This window comes from Gobio gobio (assembly GCF_949357685.1).
Source record: "Gobio gobio genome assembly, chromosome: 25".
NCBI lineage: Eukaryota > Metazoa > Chordata > Actinopteri > Cypriniformes > Gobionidae > Gobio > Gobio gobio.
Window position 1 is genome coordinate 8,166,233 of NC_137121.1, and position 20,778 is coordinate 8,187,010.

At 41.1% G+C, this 20,778-nt stretch overlaps 1 protein-coding gene across 1 annotated transcript in view; it reads right to left on the bottom strand.

Moving 5' to 3' along the window:
- Positions 1–9,210: 9,210 nt before the first annotated feature.
- Positions 9,211–20,778, bottom strand: part of LOC307121798 (beta-1,4 N-acetylgalactosaminyltransferase 2-like) — a gene marked incomplete at both ends in the record, with an annotated part of 99,413 nt that continues 87,845 nt past the window's right edge. Inside the window, 7 exons of the mRNA XM_079809556.1 lie at positions 9,211–9,392; positions 14,324–14,549; positions 14,693–14,836; positions 14,921–15,102; positions 16,884–16,970; positions 18,531–18,711; positions 19,820–19,857. Coding sequence (XP_079665682.1) covers positions 9,211–9,392; positions 14,324–14,549; positions 14,693–14,836; positions 14,921–15,102; positions 16,884–16,970; positions 18,531–18,711; positions 19,820–19,857 — 1,040 coding nt within the window. The remainder of the gene's footprint in view (positions 9,393–14,323; positions 14,550–14,692; positions 14,837–14,920; positions 15,103–16,883; positions 16,971–18,530; positions 18,712–19,819; positions 19,858–20,778) is intronic.

The window sequence follows — 20,778 nt, forward strand, 5'->3', positions numbered from 1 at the left end:
TGGCCCGGGCATTTATCACGGCTTGGGTGGCCTGTTTCGGCACACCGTCCGACCTCTCCTCGGACCAAGGTCCGCAGTTTACATCGGAGCTTTGGACGGCAGTCGCCGAGGTCCTGGGGGTGAAAGTCCACCATACCACAGCCTATAACCCACAGAGTAACGGACTTTGCGAGCGGTTTCATCGTGACATGAAGGCCACGCTCAGGGCCAGCCTTACGGGCAGCAACTGGGCTGACCGCCTCCCATGGGTTATGCTTGGCCTTCGCTCCGCCCCCAAGGAGGATCTTCAAGCCTCATCAGCCGAGCTGGTGTACGGCCAGCCTCTGCGCGTCCCTGGGGAGTTTCTTCCAGAGGCCACGGCCCCGTGGTCGGTTGCCTCCCATCGTGCCGTGTCCCGGGATATTGCAGGCGCTTTTGTGCCCATTCCGACATCTCACCATGGCCTCCCCCAGTCCTACGTGCCCAAGGATTTACCGTCGGCCAAGTATGTTTTCATCCGCCACGATGGCCATCGTACCCCGCTGCGGCCCCCCTACAATGGGCCTTTCCGTGTACTGGTCGGAGGGTCTAAGAACTTCCTTGTGGATATGGGGGGCAGGCCTGAGCGGGTGGCTATAGACCGGCTCAAGCCTGCTCATGTGGATATTGGTGAACCACTTCAGCTGGCCCAGCCCCCACAGCGAGGGCGCCCCTCTGCTGCAGCCTCGACCCCGGCCCCTGACGCTGCCCCTGCCCCGCCTTTTTCCCTTTGCCCCCCTCCTGTTAAGCGCAGCCGGTATGGCCGCCAGGTCCGCCCCCCTAGACGTTGACTCTTGAAGGGACTGTTAGGAGCTGGACTGTTCTGTTTTGCACTAGTTAATAGTGTTCGATCTGGCCGTTTTTATAGGTGAATTCTGGGGGGGCCTGTGTGGTGACCCACAAAGAGGACTGTTAGAGACATTCACTAAGGGACTGTACCTTTAAGGGAGAAGGAGAAGATTAGGTGGTTCCGGTTGAAACGTTTGTTGTGATGTTTTGATCTCACTCGCTGTTGAGTTCCGAGTTGAATAATAAGTGGAGAATAAAGCTGACTCGACGCATCTCCGTTTCTCGTCTCCTCCTTTATTGCACTCCACACTGAACATGTATTCTTCTGTTGGCATTTCTAATCTTGGATTGACATTAAAATGGATATGGCTTTAAATTGTCAACTGTATGATATTTTACTTTTTTTTTTTTTTTTTACAAACCCCAAGTCTGAAAAAAAAAAAATACTGATTTTGTTAACGACTTTTAGCTAAATTTTACATTCACAACTAAAAACACACATATATTAGGCTACCTTCTGTAGGACGTGATGGTGAGTTGATGGAAGATGATGGAAGAAAGCCAATATGAACATTGCATCCAGAGTGCGGGCGGTATTGATGGAGTGGTAGCCTCGGCGGAGGGTGGAGATACATTTAGTGAACATATCTAAAGTTATTGGTTGTCTGGAGTCTTGGTGGATGGGTTGGGTTTTTTTTTGGATGCCTTTGATGAGCATGGATGTTTGTGAATTGGCTATTTCTGAGGAGGGCAAACCAAAAATGAGTTTGTGAAATATTGAATTCCGCGTAGATATCCCTTGATGGAGCTGGCTTGGAGGTTCTTGATGCTGTTGAGATAAGATATGAATGAAGTGATGGTAAGCAGAGAAAAATCAGGAAAATTCAGGTTGTATGTGGAGTGAAAAGATTTGAAACACTTGCATGCAGTTAGGTAGGATTGGAGGGTTCTGGGGGAAAGGGCTTGAAGAATGGAATTAAGAGAGGCGTCAAGGAGGGGTTTCAATGGGTGGTTTGTGGGAGTATCGGCTCTGAATAGTGAGGTACTGGGGTTGGGAATGGGTCCGCCTTTGGTGCCAAAATCCAGAATTTCTGTTAGGATCTGTGCTTTGATTTTGCTGGAAACAGGGGTGGTTCCATGGCTGTAACATTCTGCGGGATTGCCATTGGTGTTGCGGAAAACAAAGTGAAAGCAGAACGAGTTCGGGGAAAGGTGTTAGGAGGAAGGAAAGCTGGGGCCACTTGTTGAGGCAACCTCACATTTTGGTTGCCCCCAGGCAGAGGAGGAAAGGGAGAGTGGGAAAGGAGGAAAGCTGGGGAGGAAAATAGGGCATCTGGGCCTGTACCGCTAGCGGAGGCAGCCTCGCGCTAGAGTCTGGATGGACAAGGGAAAGGGTTAGAGAAAGTGAGAGGAAAAGGCTGTGATAGCGGAGCCTGCACTGCTGGTGGAGGCATACTCAAACTGAGTAGAGTGAACAGGCGGCCTGTGGAAGCTGCCATTGTGACGTGAGGTACAGCGCGGGAGAAAGCTGCGGTCTGTAGCTCGGCAGAGTAGAGAGAAGAGTTGGGCCTGGTGGATCTGGGACACGGCCCAGACTGGCTGAAGGCCTGCTACTCTCCATTTTCTTCCACCCCAGATAGGGGATTTCATCTTTATTTTTTATTTCCTTTTAATTCCTATTATAACTGTTATACTATATATATTTTTATTTTTATTTTTTCACTTATGACTATTTTAACTTAATTTCTATGTAAAGCACTTTGAATTGCCACTGTGTATGAAATGTGCTATACAAATAAACTTGCCTTGCCTTACTACGGCCTGGCTCTCGTGGAAGAACCGTTCCTGCGAGGGAGGTAGGTGTTTTATGTGATCTTGAGTTCAGGGCCTTGTGATTACTCGCCCTGTTTGCAGCTTTGGAAGGCGAAGTGGATTTTGGAGATGGGAAAGCTTCTTGGAGTGACATGTACAGGTTGTACAGTTGTGCTTTATTCAACCTTAGTGCTTTGAGTTTGAAAAAGGCGCACTACCAATAAAATGTATTATTATTATTATTATCCTCCTAGGAAAATAATAATAATAATATGTCAGCGCTGATTAGCAGGTTTGCCAGAGAAACGGAGATCCTGTGGGAGCAGAAGGAACAGCACTGCTGCGGTGGAGGTAAGACGGACAAATTGAAAAACACATTTATGTAACCAAATGGGACTCTTATTTTGAAATATCTATGCCTTATTATTGTAGGATGCTCATTTAAATTCATATGAGGGAGATAAAATATACAGTCTTACAACTGTATACAACATATTCAAATAATCACAGTAAAGAAAACATTGTCATTGTTCATAAGAAATCGCTTGGCATAAATGTGCGGTATTCATTGATTGCAAACTGCTCTGAACTGAAGCAATGTTTGCAAGCCCATAGAACACACAACAGCGCCACAATTCAGATTTTGAAATGTGAGCGCTCACATTTATTTCATGAAATCATAGCCTTTGAAGTTTGCAGTATCGTGATACATGTTTTTCCATCCCCAAAATATAAGATGGCTTACAATAATCATTGATACGCTTGTTTGTACAATATAGCCTGCCCTACTGTAAGGTATTGATGTTACATTTAAGAAAACAGATGCTCCAAAATACACTGTACAGTTCTCACACATCTATTTATAGTCGCAAATGCGAGTACGGTCGCACTGTGTCGATCAGTGTGATCGAGCTTATGTGAGCGTCAAGTTGAGATTGAAGTATTGAATCAAAGGCGGTGATTATCAGCTGATTCCAATTAGTGGCAGATTGTTTGGCGTAATATACGCTGTTGCATTGCCATCATTTTAGTGATTTAGCCTCACGATACCTTCATTCGTATATGATCTGTGACCTGATACCTGTGCATATGACCTGTGACCTGTGCACATGGAAATGTTTTTGTCGTCCACTAAAGCTCACTTAAATTAGATCTAGATCACAAGACACGTCTCTTGTGCTTTTTTTGTTGCTGCGAAACCCGTGGCATTCTACTCGGACCTGTTATGCCCGTTTCACACATTCTCAGTCCGTCTGCGGTGCGTGTTGCAGTGCGTATGCGATGCAGAAGCAAACTAGAATTGACGCGTTGTAGAATTGACGCGTTGTTACATTTTTGGAGAGGTGCACGTCAGGGTACGTCATAGGCTACGCGTGCAACACACAGCCTACGACGTAGCTACGTACACTGGATGCAGAAGTATAAATTGGGCTTTAATCGGTTAACAATACTCAATGCAAACGGAGTATGTGTGAAACGGGGGGACATCAGAGGGCGTTGATGTGCAATTTTTTCCCAGGAAACCCGTATTTACGATAATTCCGATAGCACGTGAAGGCAGTATAATTAAATCCACACAGGATGTAGTTCACCCCGAATTTTAATGTATTTAGTGTAATGTAAATGTATAGTTGTATAATTGAATGTAAAAAATAATTCATTGAAACATAGCAACTGCAGTGCATACACATGAACCGACTACCTTCTGTTCAAGAAAATTAACACATTGTTTTCTCAAAAAATAAAATGACAAAAGAGAAGTAACTCTTTATTGGCACAACAATGTATTTTATGAAAATGACAACAGTGTGAATCCAGTAAACAGAAACGGCCTATTTGAAGGACCCTCCTTGGTGGCGTCGGTGACTTTACAGCCCTGTAGATTTTAAACAAATACAATACAAATCTGACACTTAAAGTTGAAGTAAGCGATTTCTGAGAAACACTGTTGAAAGTGTATCAGGCCAGAGCTTCATACTGATGGCAGAAGGTGGACTCTATCACAGCTTTCATTGGTCAAGGACCACCCAAGAGGACGTTTGACGTTTTGATTTGTCTCGCAGACATCCTGTAGAATTCAACCAATCAGATGACGACTTTGAAACCCTAGATCAGACCTAGCACCACAACACATTTAGCCAATCAGCAGTAGGAGGCGTTTCCATTCATGATGGGGAGGAGAGAGAATGAGCAAGAGGGAGATTTGAAAAAATACTGAGATAGCTGAGAGACATTACGAAAGAGAAAAGGTCAGAATAATATCACTGGAAAAAGAAAGGTTATGATCAGGCAAGAGCTTTAGGACCCATGTTAATAATAGAAAATCTTTCACGGATACCAGGTTGTGTTGTTTCTGCTCAATAACATTGGTTTTGCTCAGTTTCACTGAACCAAGATATGCTTTTGTTGTAATGTTAGCTATAATCTAGATAGTATGTATCTTGCTTATACTCTTGTATACTTGTGTGTTTATTTGGGTTGATTTCAGATATCAACAGTATTTCTCAGGAATCGCATACTGCACCTTTAAATACATGTGTAACATGATGTGCTGCAGGCTACACCAACCAGTATTTAAAGCAGTTCAGTCCCTTTTTTGCATAAAGCATGCAAATGCAGCAGTCCTACTTTTCACATCCTTAAGTATCCTGTATATACTGTGTATACATACACACACACACACACCCTTTTGCAGCCAAAACAGCCCTGACCCGTCGAGGCATGGACTGCACTGAAGGTGTGCTGTGGTATTTGGCACCAAGATGTTAGCAGCAGATCCTTTAAGTCCTGTAAGTTGCGAGGTAAGGCCTCCATCGATCAGACTTGTTTGTTCAGCACATCCCACAGACGCTCAATTGGACAGGGGTCAGCATGGGCACCCTGACTGGTCTACGGCGATGCAGCCCCATACACAACAAACTGTGATACTGTGATGTGTATTCTGACACCTTTCTATCAGAGCCAGCATTAACTTGGACATTGTCAGGACACACGAATATTCCCCCATTACATTATTATAAATGATATTTAACATTATATAGATAGTTTAATGTATTACTGGCATTAAAACACTGTAAACTTTTTTCTCACACAGTAATTTTCAATTTGGGTGAACTATACACCTTACAGATTGTCACTATCCACGATATATATATATATATATATATATATATATATATATACATACAGGGAGTGCTGAATTATTAGGCACGTTGATTTTCTGATCATATTTTTTTTCCAGGCACATTTGACCAATTCCAAACCACACCAGTAATCCTAATAACTACTATTGATTTAGTATTTAATAATGTATAAGTGATATATAATTGTTCATGAAGGCTGGAAATGAAAATCACCTTATATTCAGGTGTGCATAATTATTAGGCATGTTTTCTTTTACAGATATATTGAGCCAAAAAAGAGATTTAACTCAGACTGAAAAGTCAAAAAGTGGACAGTGAAATGCTCGTTGGGTCAGCAGGGTCAGACAAAAACATGTGGTGAAGAAAAGACACCTGTTAACTGCAAAATAATTAAGAATTAAGGTGAAGAATTAAGGGTGAAACCATCAGGAACCCTTTAGTCTCCAGCGCCACCATTTTCCAGAGCTGCAACCTACCTGGAGTCTCCAGAAGTGCAAGGTGTCAGGATCTCAGAGACTTCAGTTAGGTAAAGAATCCTAAAAAATGACCCCCACTAAATAAGAATCATAAGCTGAAGTGTTGTAAAATACATGAAGAAGGTTTATTTATAGGCTTTATGGACAGATAGGTTGAGAGTGACTCTTGAAGGACCAGCACCACATCCTCTAGTACCACTGTTTGAAGAATTCATCTTCCAGAATCTGGCAGTACGTTTTGGGAGTTCATTTTTAGTCCATCTCTGCAAAACGGACTTCAGGATGGACTAAAATGAACTCCCAAAACGTACTTCCAGATTCTGGAAGATGAATTCTTCAAACAGTGGTACTAGAGGATGTGGTGCTGGTCCTTCAAGAGTCACTCTCAACCTATAAAACCTATAAAGCCTATAATAAAGCAGGCTTCATGTATTTTACAACACTTCAGCTTGTGATTCTTATCTAGTGGGGGTCATTTTTTAGGATTCTTTACCTAACTGAAGTCTCTGAGATCCTGACACCTTGCACTTCTGGAGACTCCAGGTAGGTTGCAGCTTTGGAAAATGGTGGCGCTGGAGACTAAAGGGTTCCTGATGGTTTCACCCTTAATTCTTCACCTTAATTCTTAATTCTTTTGCGGTTAATAGGTGTCTTTTCTCCGCCACATGTTTTTGTCTGACCCTGCTGACCCAACGAGCATTTCACTGTCCAATGGTCATGCCTTAACTGCAATGTCTAGTATTGCATTAGTATTGCATCCTTCTCATGGGCATTTAATACTTTTTGACTTTTCAGTCTGAGTTAAATCTCTTTTTTGGCTCAATTTATCTGTAAAAGAAAACATGCCTAATAATTCTGCACACCTGAATATAAGGTGATTTTCATTTCCAGCCTTCATGAACAATTATATATCACTTATACATTATTAAATACTAAATCAATAGTAGTTATTAGGATTACTGTGGTTTGGAATTGGTCAAATGTGCCTGGAAAAAAAACATGATCAGAAAATCAACGTGCCTAATAATTCTGCACTCCCTGTATATATATATATATATATATATATATATATATATATATATATATATATATATATATATATATATATATATATATATATATATATATATATATATATATATATATATAGAGAGAGAGAGAGAGAGAGAGAGAGAGAGAGAGAGAGAGAGAGAGAGAGAGAGAGAGAGAGAGAGAGAGAGAGAGAGAGAGAGAGAGAGCTCATATGAAAGTGACCCACCATAACCTGCTTTATAAACAATAAATGTGTTGAGTTTTGTAAACTAGTGTAGCCAAGTTGTGGTTGTTGGTCACTGGAAGAACAAGTTCTGTTGATTCTAAATGTGTGCTTTAAATGCTTTCATGCTAGTTATGTTGAGCTGGATGAGCGGTGTTATTAAATTACCCCCGTTTGTTTGTTGTTGGCCCATGACTAGTCATATATATATAATTTTGGAATGGATTTATTTTGTGCGCTAGCTAGGCCATTATGTACAGCCTTGCCTTGTAACTAATGTAACTAAAGCAGACCAATGTCGCCACCCCTCACTGACTTGGCTGCACTTGTTTCAGCAACCTTCATTCAGTGTAACTATAACATTTGAATTACATTCTAAGAAGAGAAATAAAGATCACACTATCCTCACCCATTATCCTGAGCTCATTACCTGTTACCCTCATAAACATTTCAAATGCTCTTTAGTTACAAGATCCAACTCATGTTACTCCAAACAACAACAAAAAAAGGGAGTGGATTTTGAAGGAAAAGTCAAAGTCAAAACCAGCTGACTGCATGTGAACTCCTTCATTAGTGTTTAAAAAACAACCCAGGATGCATGAAGTTGGTTGAGTGAATGTTCAGTGTGAATCTAACCATTCAAGTTAGTTTAACATGTTAACTGTCACTGGCCCACCGGTGGGCCCATTTGCCACTATATCCTATCTTTATCCTGATCTAATGTTCACAAACTATATATCATTGGAAAGCTTACAAACTCAAAATTCATCCTTTGAAAACCGTTTTGAAATCGGACCTTGCGTTACCATGGAAACGGTACTCTAAATTCTTCTAGTGGGCTCCTCCCCTAGTGGGCGTCATCATGTTTCATATTACAACATTTATTTGAACTACTTTATAATAAAAACCTTTTTCTAATCTTGACAAAACACATATCGTCTCACGGTTCTATATCTGCCAACTGTTCTGTGATATTTGGACAAAAATGTATACATTTGTTACAGGAGATTGCATAAAAAAAGGAATTTCAATGACACCCGGTGGTACAGCGCCTAAACAAAATCTCATGGGAACTTCAATTTTTGTGATATCAACTTCAAATTTGGAACACAAATTGGTTAGACATATGGCTTTGATTTGATAGTAATTTTATATAATTTAAATTATATGAAATTATATAAATGTATATATTTTATATAAAATATAAAATATTTAGTACAGTACATTTGATTTACAGTAAATTTAAACTTCCATAACTTTTTCATACTTTCATTTTCGAGCTATAATCTGCTGACTGTCTTCTTTAAAATGAGACCAAACTTATGTCTATATTCCAAAGCATTCTTAAATTGCAACCATTTAAGAGTGGATAGTGCATTTTCATGTATTTTCAAAAAGGGGGTGAAAAAAATATGATGCTGTATTTTATATACCGGTATAAGAATGTGTGTGTGGGTGGGTTTTTTTTGGGGGGGGGGGGGGGGGGGGGGTTTAATATTATGTATGTATTGTATTGTGTACTGGCCATGTCATGATGTCCAAGACAAATTTCCAATAAAGTATATTCTATTCAATGTTTTGATGACATGCATTTCATTCTTCCATTAGTCACAATATAATGAGCAGATGCGCCAAAGTATTTGATTGAATAAAACATCCAATTAATGATTAATAAGGTGAGTGACAGCATATTTCACCTGAAGTGTTGAAGTGTTCCTTAGTATTTCATGCATTTCAGATGGTTCTTGAAAAAATGGTGTGTCATTTTTGCCACTGAATCACTTTTGGGAGGATGCCTGTAGGATTGGTACTTGTCTGTGTGACTGTGTTTTTGGTGACCAATTTTGAGACCTTTGCAGGTGACAACTAATAAATCTCCAAGTCCGTCAACGAAGAATTCTGTATATAATTGAGAAGAAAAAAAAAATAAAAACAGATTCTTGTTTCTTAAAAATAAAGGTTCTTGGCATTGATGGTTCTTTATAGTGGAAAATGGTTCTTTAGATTATTAAAATGTTCTTCACATGAAAAAAAGAAGAAGGCTATTTTAACCCAATAAGCTCCTAAAGGAGTTTTTTTCTGAGTGACAGTAAAGACTCATAACTCCAAAACTATAGCAAGGAGAGTCAAAAGGTATTGTACACTCTAAAAAAAACATGGTTCTTTACATGTAGTAACCGTTCTATTTAGAACCGTATAATCTTGAAGAACTCTTTATATGCTGAAATGGTTCTTTGTGTTAGAGTTTAGGGTTCTTTATTCCCGCCTTTTTGTTTTTCAAGCCTGTAACTGTCAAAGCCACCTCGTTGATGATTTTCTGGAGCTCAACTATACAACCACACAGGCTGTCAACACACACAGGACACAGGACAATGATTTCTTTCTTAAAATATCTATACATTTTAACTTTCAAATTGTAACTCGTTTCCTACCAATCGTGTCTTTTTCTCTTTTTAGTTTATCAGATGATGTAAGTGTGAGCAGCTCTGTTCCAACCCGTTCTCACTCCCAAGGCGTCAAAATCTGAAGCATGGTCAAGTGCCTTCCACGTCACAATGAAGACGCTAAAGGTACCCCTAGGCGTAATTTTTCGACACGCAGGGTGCTCTATTGATTTCAATGAGAAACCTTTGCCGTCATACACAGACGCATTGGGCATGGGAACGTTATCGTCATGATGGAATTATATACCATTATGACATGTTGGAGTGTGATTCTCAATTTAATCAGCCAGCATCATTTTATTTACATTTATTTTATTTACGCTATTTAGACATGTTTGAACATGTAACCCATCCCCATCCCTAAACCTACCATTTGTGTATTATATGATATAAAATACAGGATATAACAGGCAGACACGACTGCAGGCACAATTTATTCAAAAAGTACAAATATTCCAATTGTCACGAGGCCAAGCGATTGATTTGTGTGAAGAAAATCCCCAAAAGCGATCAGCGTCTCCATCCGCCGAAAATCATGCACACATTCAAATTTCAAAAGTTGCCGCCCAGATTTCATAGTGAAATAGCATTGGCTCTCGTGTGTCTCGTGACCGATTGTGTCATGCTCAAGAGTCGGGTGTATCATTTGAATGAGATATGACTGACTGACTGAGTGCATGCATGCGTTCACGGAGCGGCGGGATCATCATTTGAGACATTAAAACATTAAGATTAACTCTGTTCTTTACCTGAAGATATCGTATGACTTCAGAAGACTTGGAATGCAGCATGAGTTAATACTTTTATGCTGTTTTTGGTTAGTTTTTGCAATAAATACCTGTGACTGTACTTTATTTGCCTGTTACGTGTTTTATATTGTTTTGAAGTGGGTAGGTTTAGGGTAAGAGTTGGGTTAGTTGCTCCAAAATAAAAAAGTAGCAGATAAATATTCATAAAATCATGTCTGCTTAATGCAAAGAATTAAATACGTCTTGATCTGACACATTGGACAAACAATTGAAATCAATGGAGTTCCCTGTGTGTCGATATAGTGACGCCTAGGGGTGCCTTTAGCGTCTTCATTGTGATGCGGAAGGTAGTTGACCATGCTTCAGATTTTGACGCCTTGGGAGTGAGAACGGGTTGTCTTTTCAGGTAAGGATACTCATCTTCTCTTCTCCACTAAGTAACAGATATATTGAATTTAGGATCATATTGTTAGATTTTTTTCTATTATTACTTTTATGCCTAAACATACCCAGTCATTATTCCTTAACTGTTTTTACAAAATCAAATGGAAGAGACTCTAAACTCAATTGTGTATTTCAGATGCCGTCACGCACCATGACCTCATCATCACAGAGAGAAACTGCCACACATAATGAAGGACGTAAACACATCCGAGGATTGTAAAGATATTTCACTGGAACTTTGTCTTAGATTGCATCTATACGGTTGTTAAGTCTGACGTCACGCGGCAGCGCTTCCGGGTCCAAACGCTCTCTCATACCACAAGAAAAACAACAAACGGTGCTAATATACATACACAATGTGGTGTAATACTACAATAAAAATTATAATCTGTCACAATCACCAGTGAGAATGCCCCTGATTACCACCTGAAGGCACGCCACCCCAGACTGTCAATCCATCAAGGACTACATTACCCATAATCCTTTGCCTGGACTCATTAGTACTCACTGTTTACACCTGTGTCTCTTTACCTCATTACCACTGCCTATATATACCATGTTCACTCTGTCATTCACTGCAAAGTCTTGTTTGTTGTAAACTGCATTTCTGAGCGTTTTCCCTGGTTTCATGTCTCTGGTTTTGGATTTCTTGCCTGTTCCGTGGATTACCCGTTTGCCTGTCTCTCCTGTCTTGTTTGCCTGATTGGACTGATTACCTGTTATGACCTCTTGCCTGTTTGTTGACTACGATTGTGGATTACCCTTCATTAAAGCTGCATTTGGATTCTCAACCCGTTGTCTCTCGGAGCAGTACGTTACAGAAGACTTCGCCACTGTGAACCCAGCAGCACAGTTCACAGTTCTTCCTGACAGAGCGTCCCGTCTGCATCAGGGAGACGGCCCAATTGAGGATTATGTTAGAGACTTTGTTGAACTGGCACACCTTACCTCAATGGACACGATATGCCTCATGATATTTTTTTCGTGGGGGACTATCTGAGCCGCTCAGCTCGTTTATGCCATTACATGACCCTAATTCGACTCTGTAACATTATATTGATTTGGTATTACAAATAAGTGGCTCTGATTTTACTGTGGGTGTCGTGGAGAAATGTGACAATTACTCTGTACCCGCCAGTCCAGCGACGTCTCCAGCCACAGACCCGCGTCCAGAGACGTCTCCAGCCACAGACCCGCGTCCAGAGATGGCTCCAGCCACAGACCAGAGTCCAGCGACGGCTCCAGCCACAGACCAGCGTCCAGAGACAGCTCCAGCCACAGACCCTCGTCCAGAGATGGCTCCAGCCACAGACCAGCGTCCAGAGACGGCTCCAGCCACAGACCCGCGTCCAGAGACAGCTCCAGCCACAGACCAGGGTCCAGCAACGGCTCCAGCCACAGACCCGCGTCCAGAGACAGCTCCAGCCACAGACCAGCATCCAGCAACGGCTCCAGCCACAGACCCGCGTCCAGAGACAGCTCCAGCCACAGACCAGCGTCCAGCAACGGCTCCAGCCACAGACCCGCGTCCAGAGACGGCTCCAGCCCCACCCTGTGGTCAGAGTCCAGAGAGGACTCCGCCTCCTGTCACGAGTCTAGAGAGGACTCTGACCGGGCCACCTGCTCTGCCCGAGCCACCCAGGCGCCTTGCACTGCCCCCACCGTCTAGGCGCCTTGCACTGCCCGCACCGTCCTGGCGCCTTGTTCTGCCCGCTCCGCCATGGGGGTCTCCAAGACCGTCTGCACTGCTGTGGTGGTCGTCTGCTCCGCCGTGGGGGTCTCCTAGACCGTATGCATTACTGTGGTGGTCGTCTGCTCCATCGTGGGGGTCTTCTAGACCCTCGGCGCTGCTGTGGTGGTTGTCTGCTCCACCCTGGCTGCCTGTGCCACCCTGGTCATCTGCCCAGCCTGCTACGTCCTGGCCGTCTACTCCACCCTGCCCGCCTGCTCTGCCTGCGCCAGCCTGGTCATCTGCCCAGTCTTCTCCACCCTGGCTGCCTGCCTTGCCCGCACCACCCTGGTCATCTGCCCATCCTTCTCTGCTCTGGCCGTCTGCCCGGCCCGAGCCAGCCAGGTCATCTGTTCAGCCTGTTCCGTCCTGGCTGCCTGCTCTGCCTGAGTCTCCAGGCCCTCTTCCGCTCCATGGGCCTGGCCCTCCATCCCGCCTCCTGGTTCCACCTCCGCTTCACCTCCCTCCTGGACAGTCTTGTTTGAGGGGGGGGGGACTATGTCACAATCACCGGTGAGAATGCCCCTGATTACCACCTGAGGACACTCCACCCCGGACTGTCAATCCATCAAGGACTACATTACCCATAATCCTTTGCCTGGACTCATTAGCACTCACTGTTTACGCCTGTGTCTCTTTACCTCTTTACCTCATTACCACTGCCTATATATATCATGTTCACTCTGTCATTCAATGCGAAGTCTTGTTTGTTGTAAACTGCATTTCTGAGCGTTTTCCCTGGTTTCACGTCTCTGGTTTTGGATTTCTTGCCTGTTCGGTGGATTACCCGTTTGCCTGTCGCTCCTGTCTTGTTTGGACTGATTACCTGTTATGACCTCTTGCCTGATTGTTGACTACGATTGTGGATTACCCTTCATTAAAGCTGCATTTGGATTCTCAACCAGTTGTCTCTCAGAGCAGTACGTTACATAATCATAACCTTTATCTCCATACCAAAATTCCAGATGGCCAGACAGTGATTCATCTTTTATAAATCGTTAAAATATTAATATCTGTGACTCTGTTAGCACAGAGACTGTTGTGTAGACTGTAAGTATTTAAAATATTGAACTCTTTAACTCATAAAGCACTCATAAACGGCCGTCGATTGCATTCTCAAGTGAAACGAGTTGAGGCTTGGACCCAGAAACGGCGTTCCTTACGTCACGACTTAACAAGCGGATATCATGTCCAATGTCAATTGTTATTTATTAATTCAGCTAACAATAGTTAGAGCACTGTCATTTTTGCTACAATTTGTCAATTTTGTCAATAAAAAAATAAAAGTATCTAATTGACACAACATCACCAAGTGCAAATAACGTACCTTGTTTTCATTTTTGGGTGAACTATCACTTTAAGCAGGTCTATTGGGAAATAATTTATCAACAGACCTCATCTAAAACGAATTGGTTACTTAATCTGATCTGAATGTTTTCAATCAACACTTTTAAGTCCACCTACCAGTGTGAGCCACTCTTTTGAGGAACGGGTCAAAACCGACCCTCCGCACAGCATCTGTCCGGCCCATGAAGTAGTTGACAACTCCATCTGCAAAGAAGCAGCCGTCAAAACCTGGCAGAGGCGCGTGCCTTTTATGGACACGCGTGATACAGCCACCTTCCTCGCTGCTCCCTTCCTCATATTCCAGCTTAAAGAAGAACTGATTTCCTTCTACCTGACCACCAACCTGATGGAGAGAGAGAGAATGAATGAATGAATGAATGAATGAATAATAACTACAAAACACATCTTCAAAATCAGTCAAGGTCTTTCGCAATCCAGAAGACCCCAACTTTTATATCATCAAGATGATATAACTTATATATTTACCACATCTAGTTCAGGAACGGCTTCCATAATTTTCACAAAGCTCTCAATATGGGTCTCATCCAGGAACACAAAGTCATCGTCCACCCACAGGAAGTACTTAGTGGTGACCTGTGACACTGCCAGATTTCTGCCTGCAAACCAGCCCTGAAAGGACAAACAATATAATTAAACTTTTATATTTCAAGCAAATTACGACAACATTCAGTTTAAACAACCTGATGTTTGTACCTGTGCCGGGGGCATGATATAGTGTTCTATATTGTCACCGACCACCTTCTCAGGTTTCAGACTGTCATCAGCAATAATGATCTTTATTTTTGGGTAGAGCCGACGGATACTCTTGATGAGGATGTCTAGTTCTTTATATCTCAAAAATGCTTTAATTAGTACAGTCACCTGGGAGCTTATGTCTACAGAGAGAGAGAGAGAGAGAGAGAGAGAGAGAGAGAGAGAGAGAGAGAGAGAGAGAGAGAGAGAGAGAATTATGTTAGTTAGTTAATAACAGGTTAGTGTGGTGATTGTGTTTACATAAAAGAAAATCTGTGATTAGATCTGTTATTTGTTTAGAAGTTGTTGTTACTATGTTTCCATCCAAAGGTGCAAATTTAATTTAACTCCCACCCGGGTCACGGCACCAAATGTAAAAGGCTCCGAGTGGGATTCGACGGAGTCTCCGGCGTGGGAGGCGGACATGCTAACAAGGCGCTACAAGGGCGCTAAAGACAGCAGCCTCTTAAAATCACTAAAATTCCCTAAACCTCACTCCCATCCGGGTCATGACACCAAATGTAAACGGCTCCGAGTGGGATTCTAACCGGGGTCTCCGGCGATGCTGTGGAAGGTGGGTGTGCTAACAAGGGCGCTAAAGACCACTTAAGACCACAGTTTCTTGAGATCAGGGTAGTGTGGTTTACACTCAAAGCTCTTACTGGCCTACGTCCGTTACACTTACACCCCTAAACCTCACACCCATCCGGGTCACGGCACCAAATGTAACCGGTTCCACTCTGAGCGGGATTTGAACCGGGGTTTCCGGCGTGGAAGGCGGGTGCGCTAACAAGGACGCTAAAAAACACAGCCTCTTGAGATCAGGGGAGTTAAGGTTTACATGCAAACCTACATCCTCACTTCCCTAAACTTCACTCCCACCCGGGTCACGGCACCAAATGTAACCAGAACTACTCGACTCGCTCAGAGCGGGATTTGAACTGGAGTTTCCGGCGTGGAAGGCGGGTGCGCTAACAAGGAAGACTGCAGTCTCTTGAGATCAGGGAAGTGAGGTTTACACGCACAACTTTTACACCAAATGTAACCGGTTCCACTCTGAGCGGGATTTGAACCGGGGTTTCCAGCGTGGAAGGCGGGTGCACTAACAAGGACGCTAAAAACCACAGCCTCTTAAGATCAGGGGAGTTAAGGTTTACATGCAAACCTACGTCCTCACTTCCCTAAACCTCACTCCCATCCGGGTCACGGCACCAAATGTAACCCGCTCTGAGCGGGATTTGAACCGGAGTCTTTGGTGTGGGAGGCAGGCGTGCTAACAAGGATGCTAAAGACAGCACAAGAGCGCACAGATAAAATGCAATAAATGCTGTCATGTTATTCTATCTTGAGTTCAGATGCCTGGTGTTTGTTAACACAGTGATGTGAGACACCAAAACATTCTGATGACAAACTTTGGCTCAGGCATTTCAGAACGACCAAACCAACTTTTGAGGTGCTGTGCGATGCGATTTGGTCCTCTGGTGAGTCCAGTTATCCAATCACATGCTGTTTTGAAGCATATAGTCATGTGAGTTTTTTTTTTAAATTTATTTAGCAAATGTGTTTCCATCATAGATTATGCGTATAACTTCTTATCAGATCGTCTCAATTGAGTGCATACGTTTTTTTATGTGCAGTTTTAGAATTTATGTGAATTTTGGTGTAATAACTACTGTTAATTAAAACTAAATATATTAAAATATTAAAAATATTAAATCATTAATTGAAATAAAGCTGAAATAGAAAAACAAACAAACTTAAACCCATTTGATTTCCAAACATTTCAAATGTTTGTTCAAGTTTTTTTAAGCTGCAGTACTAAAAAGACTAAAACTTAAAAAACAATTAAAACTAACTCAAATAAAACTGTTCAGAAGCGCAAGTATATTAAACATGTTAAAAATGTGTTAACACTTGAGCTCACCTGTCCCCGGGTCAAACAGAACAGGAACTGACAAACGTCTGATCTCAATCGGGAATATGACCTCATGGTCCTCAAAAGAGAAATACGCTAAAGACATAAAAAAGTGTCAAATTAATGGTTGTACATATAAATGGAAATGAGCAAGTACATTAGTTTTAAGATTTTAAAAAAGTATCAGCAAAGTGGTCCATATGACACTAGCACTATATTCCAAGTAATTTTGAAAAACGTTGTCCATACAATACAAGTAAATGGGGTTTAATGTTGTTTTGGACCATAACATTCTTCGAAACATCTCCTTTTGTGTTCAGCAGAAGAAAGAAAGTCATGCAGGTTTCAGGGTTCCTACACAATTTTCATTTCAAAATTCCATACTTTTCCAGACTCGAATTTCCAGACTTCCTACAGATTTTTCCGACCATATTTAACTTGTTCTGATAAAATGTTTTCAAATTCAACTGCTAACAAGTGTTACATTCTAAAGATTTAGTATTGGCGTTTTTGCCTTTTATTAGGATAGGAAAGTAGCTAGACAGGAAGTAAGGTGGGAGAGAGAAGGGGGTGGGATTGGGAAAAGTCCATGAGGCAGGACTCGAACTCGGGTCTCCAGAAGCTCAACAGCTGTACTACATGGCGAACCACTTACCCACAATGCCATCGGCACCGACAAGTCTGTTACACTCTGAGTCAAAACCTCTATGTAGGCTATCTAATATTTAGAAATCCTATATTAAAATATTGCCTTTTGTGACCTTAACGATCAAAATGCTAAATCAGTCACAATTTTTTTAAAGGGTTATTAAGTTACCCAAAAATTACCAAAAAATGTAATTTCTATCATAATTTACTTACCCTCATGTCATTCTAAACGAATAAGACTTTTGTTAATCTTGGAAATCTTGGACACATGAAGATATTTAAAGGATTAGTTCACCTCAAAATGAAAATGTCCTAATCATTTACTCACCCCAATGCCATCCAGAATGGCAACCAACTCAGTTTGTTGCTCAAAAACCTAATTTATCTTTCACTGAAGAAAGTAAGTCATGGATATCTTGGATGACATTGAGGTGAGTAAATGATTAGGACATTTTCATTTTGGGGTGAACTAGTCCTTTAATAAAGGGACTGAAATCTCTCAGATTTAAAATATTAAAAATGTTAATATAATAAAGTCTTATGGTTTTGAAAGGCATGGGGGTGAATAAATGACAAATTTTCATTTTGGGTGTACTATTCCTTTAAGAACTCTACCATCGACTCTGTTTTATCCTCAAACCCAACTTGCTTTCTCAAACTACAAAGTGCTGTGTTAACCACTGTTGAACTGAGAAAAGGAAGGAACACACAGGTCTGACCTTTACTGCCATAGCTAGGCTACAAGTTTTTCATTCATTGAAAAAAACGATTGTGTATATATTTATTATATACATTTAGAAATTCTTAATTTTATATTTAGAAAATTAAATAGGGACAATAGTCTGGAAACATAAATATTTTTCCATACTCTGATTTATTTTTTCCATACTTTTCCAGACCTGGAAATTACTCAAATCAAATTCCATACTTTTCCATACTTTTCCAAACCCCGTAGGAACCCTGAGGTTTAGAAGGACATGCGAGTAAATGATGACTGAATGTAGGTACCGAGGTCTTGGGTCTTGATGTGGTAGACGGTGCTGGTGTAGGTCACTCTGCTCAGCAGCTCATTGAGCTGTTGGAGGCTGCTGGATGAGATGCTCAGATGTTTCTCATTTTGGCCGTCCACCTGCTCACCCTCCTGAACATCCGGCACTGAGAGCAGCCCTTTCTGCACCCTCAGAGACACCTGGAGAGGTTTCAGATCCTATGAGCTCATTTGATTCTCTTTAAAGGGTTAGTTCACCCAAAAATGAAAATTATGTAATTAATTACTCACCCTCATGTCGTTCGACACCCGTAAGACCTCCGTTCATATTCGGAACACAAATGAAGATATTTTTGTTGAAAGCTGATGGCTGAGAAAGGCTTCAGATAGGCCTCCATTGGCATTCAGTACATTTCCTCTCCCAAGACGCATAAAAGGCACTTAAAACGTCGTTACAAAGTCCATCTCACCACAGTGACTCTACAATAATGTTATGATGCGACGACAATAGTTTTTGTGTGCAAAAAAAAAATCAAAATAACACCTTTATCCAACTTGTTCTTGTCTTCCGTGTGTGCCTCCACGACGCATGCGCGAGAATATGACGTAGCGCCAGCGTTCGGGAATCCATGAAATGCACACTTTAGTCCGATTTTGAGAACTACGCTAAGACCTAAAGCACGATCAATGTAGAATCCAAAAGCTTAGACACGCGCGCCTTACTCTGCTTGTAAACAAATCGCTTCTGGGTCATCTGTCCGAACGCCGGATCTGCGTCATATTCTCGTGCATGTGTCGTGGAGGCACACACGGAAGCGAAGAACAAGTTGGATAAAGGTGTTATTTAGATTTTTTTTTGCACACAAAAACTATTGTCGTCGCATCATAACATTATTGTAGAGTCACTGTGGTGAGATGGACTTTGTAACGACGTTTTAAGTGCCTTTTATGCGTCTTGGGAGTGTAAATGTACTGAATGCCAATGGAGGCCTATCTGAAGCCTTTCTCAGCCATCAGCTTTACACTAAAATATCTTCATTTGTGTTCCGAATATGAACGGAGGTCTTACGGGTCTCGAACGACATGAGGGTGAGTAATTAATGACAGAATTTTCATTTTTGGGTGAACTAACCCTTTAACATCACGATGACTTCTTTTAAAAATGTTTGATCAAAAGTGCACAAAGCACTGAATAAAAGAAGGAAAAACACAGTAGACCCCCATACAGAGACCATCTGAAGCAAACCAATGATTGAGATGTAAAAAAACCACCACCTTTAGCAAGAAAACCATATTCATCAGGACAAACCTTGTACACTGCTCTGTTTTGTGTTTGCAGCGCTAGACCTTTAATGATGATACATGCATTAATATAGATATAAATGCATTAATAGATCATATTCAATTTATACTTTAACAACAATAGCAACACCTAAATAAATACTCATTTTTATATATATACTGTACACTAATGGTTAAAATTTGACAATAATTATGTTTTTTTTTTTTTTCATTGATTCATTAGTTCAAATTTCAGTACAAAAGTAATATCATGATTATTGCAATTACAAAATAAAATGCAATTTATTGCTGTAAAATGTAATTCATTGCTGTGATGGTAAAGCTGAATTCCAGTGTCACATGATCCTTCAGAAAACATGCTGATTTAATGCTGAATTATTATTCATTTATTAATAATGGTTCTTATTATTATCAAAGTTGAAAACAGTTGTGCTGCTTAATATTTTTTTGTAATTTTTTTCAGGATTCTCGTTAATGAGTAAAAAGTTCAAAAGAACATCATTTATTTGAAATAAAAATATTTTGTAATATTATAAATGTCTTTATCGTCACTTTTGATCAATTTAACGCATCCTTGATGAATAAAAGTATTTATTTCTTCTAATTTCTTTTCTGATTTTTAATCTCAATTACTCTAAACTTATGAATGGTAGTGTATACTTTTCACAAAAATATGAAGCAGCATGACTTTTTTTAACATATAATCATAATATGATAATAATCATAAATGTTTCTTGAGGATCAAATCATCATATGAGAATGATTTCTGAAGGATCATGTGACACTGAAGACTGGAGTAATGATGCTGAAAATTCAGCTTTGATCACAGGAATAAATTACTTTTTAAAATATATTCAAACAGAAAACAGTAATAACATTTCACATTTTTACTTTATTTTTGATAAAATAAATACAGCCTTGGTGAGCAGAAGAAAACATTTAAAAAGATTTGACTGGTCTTCTCTG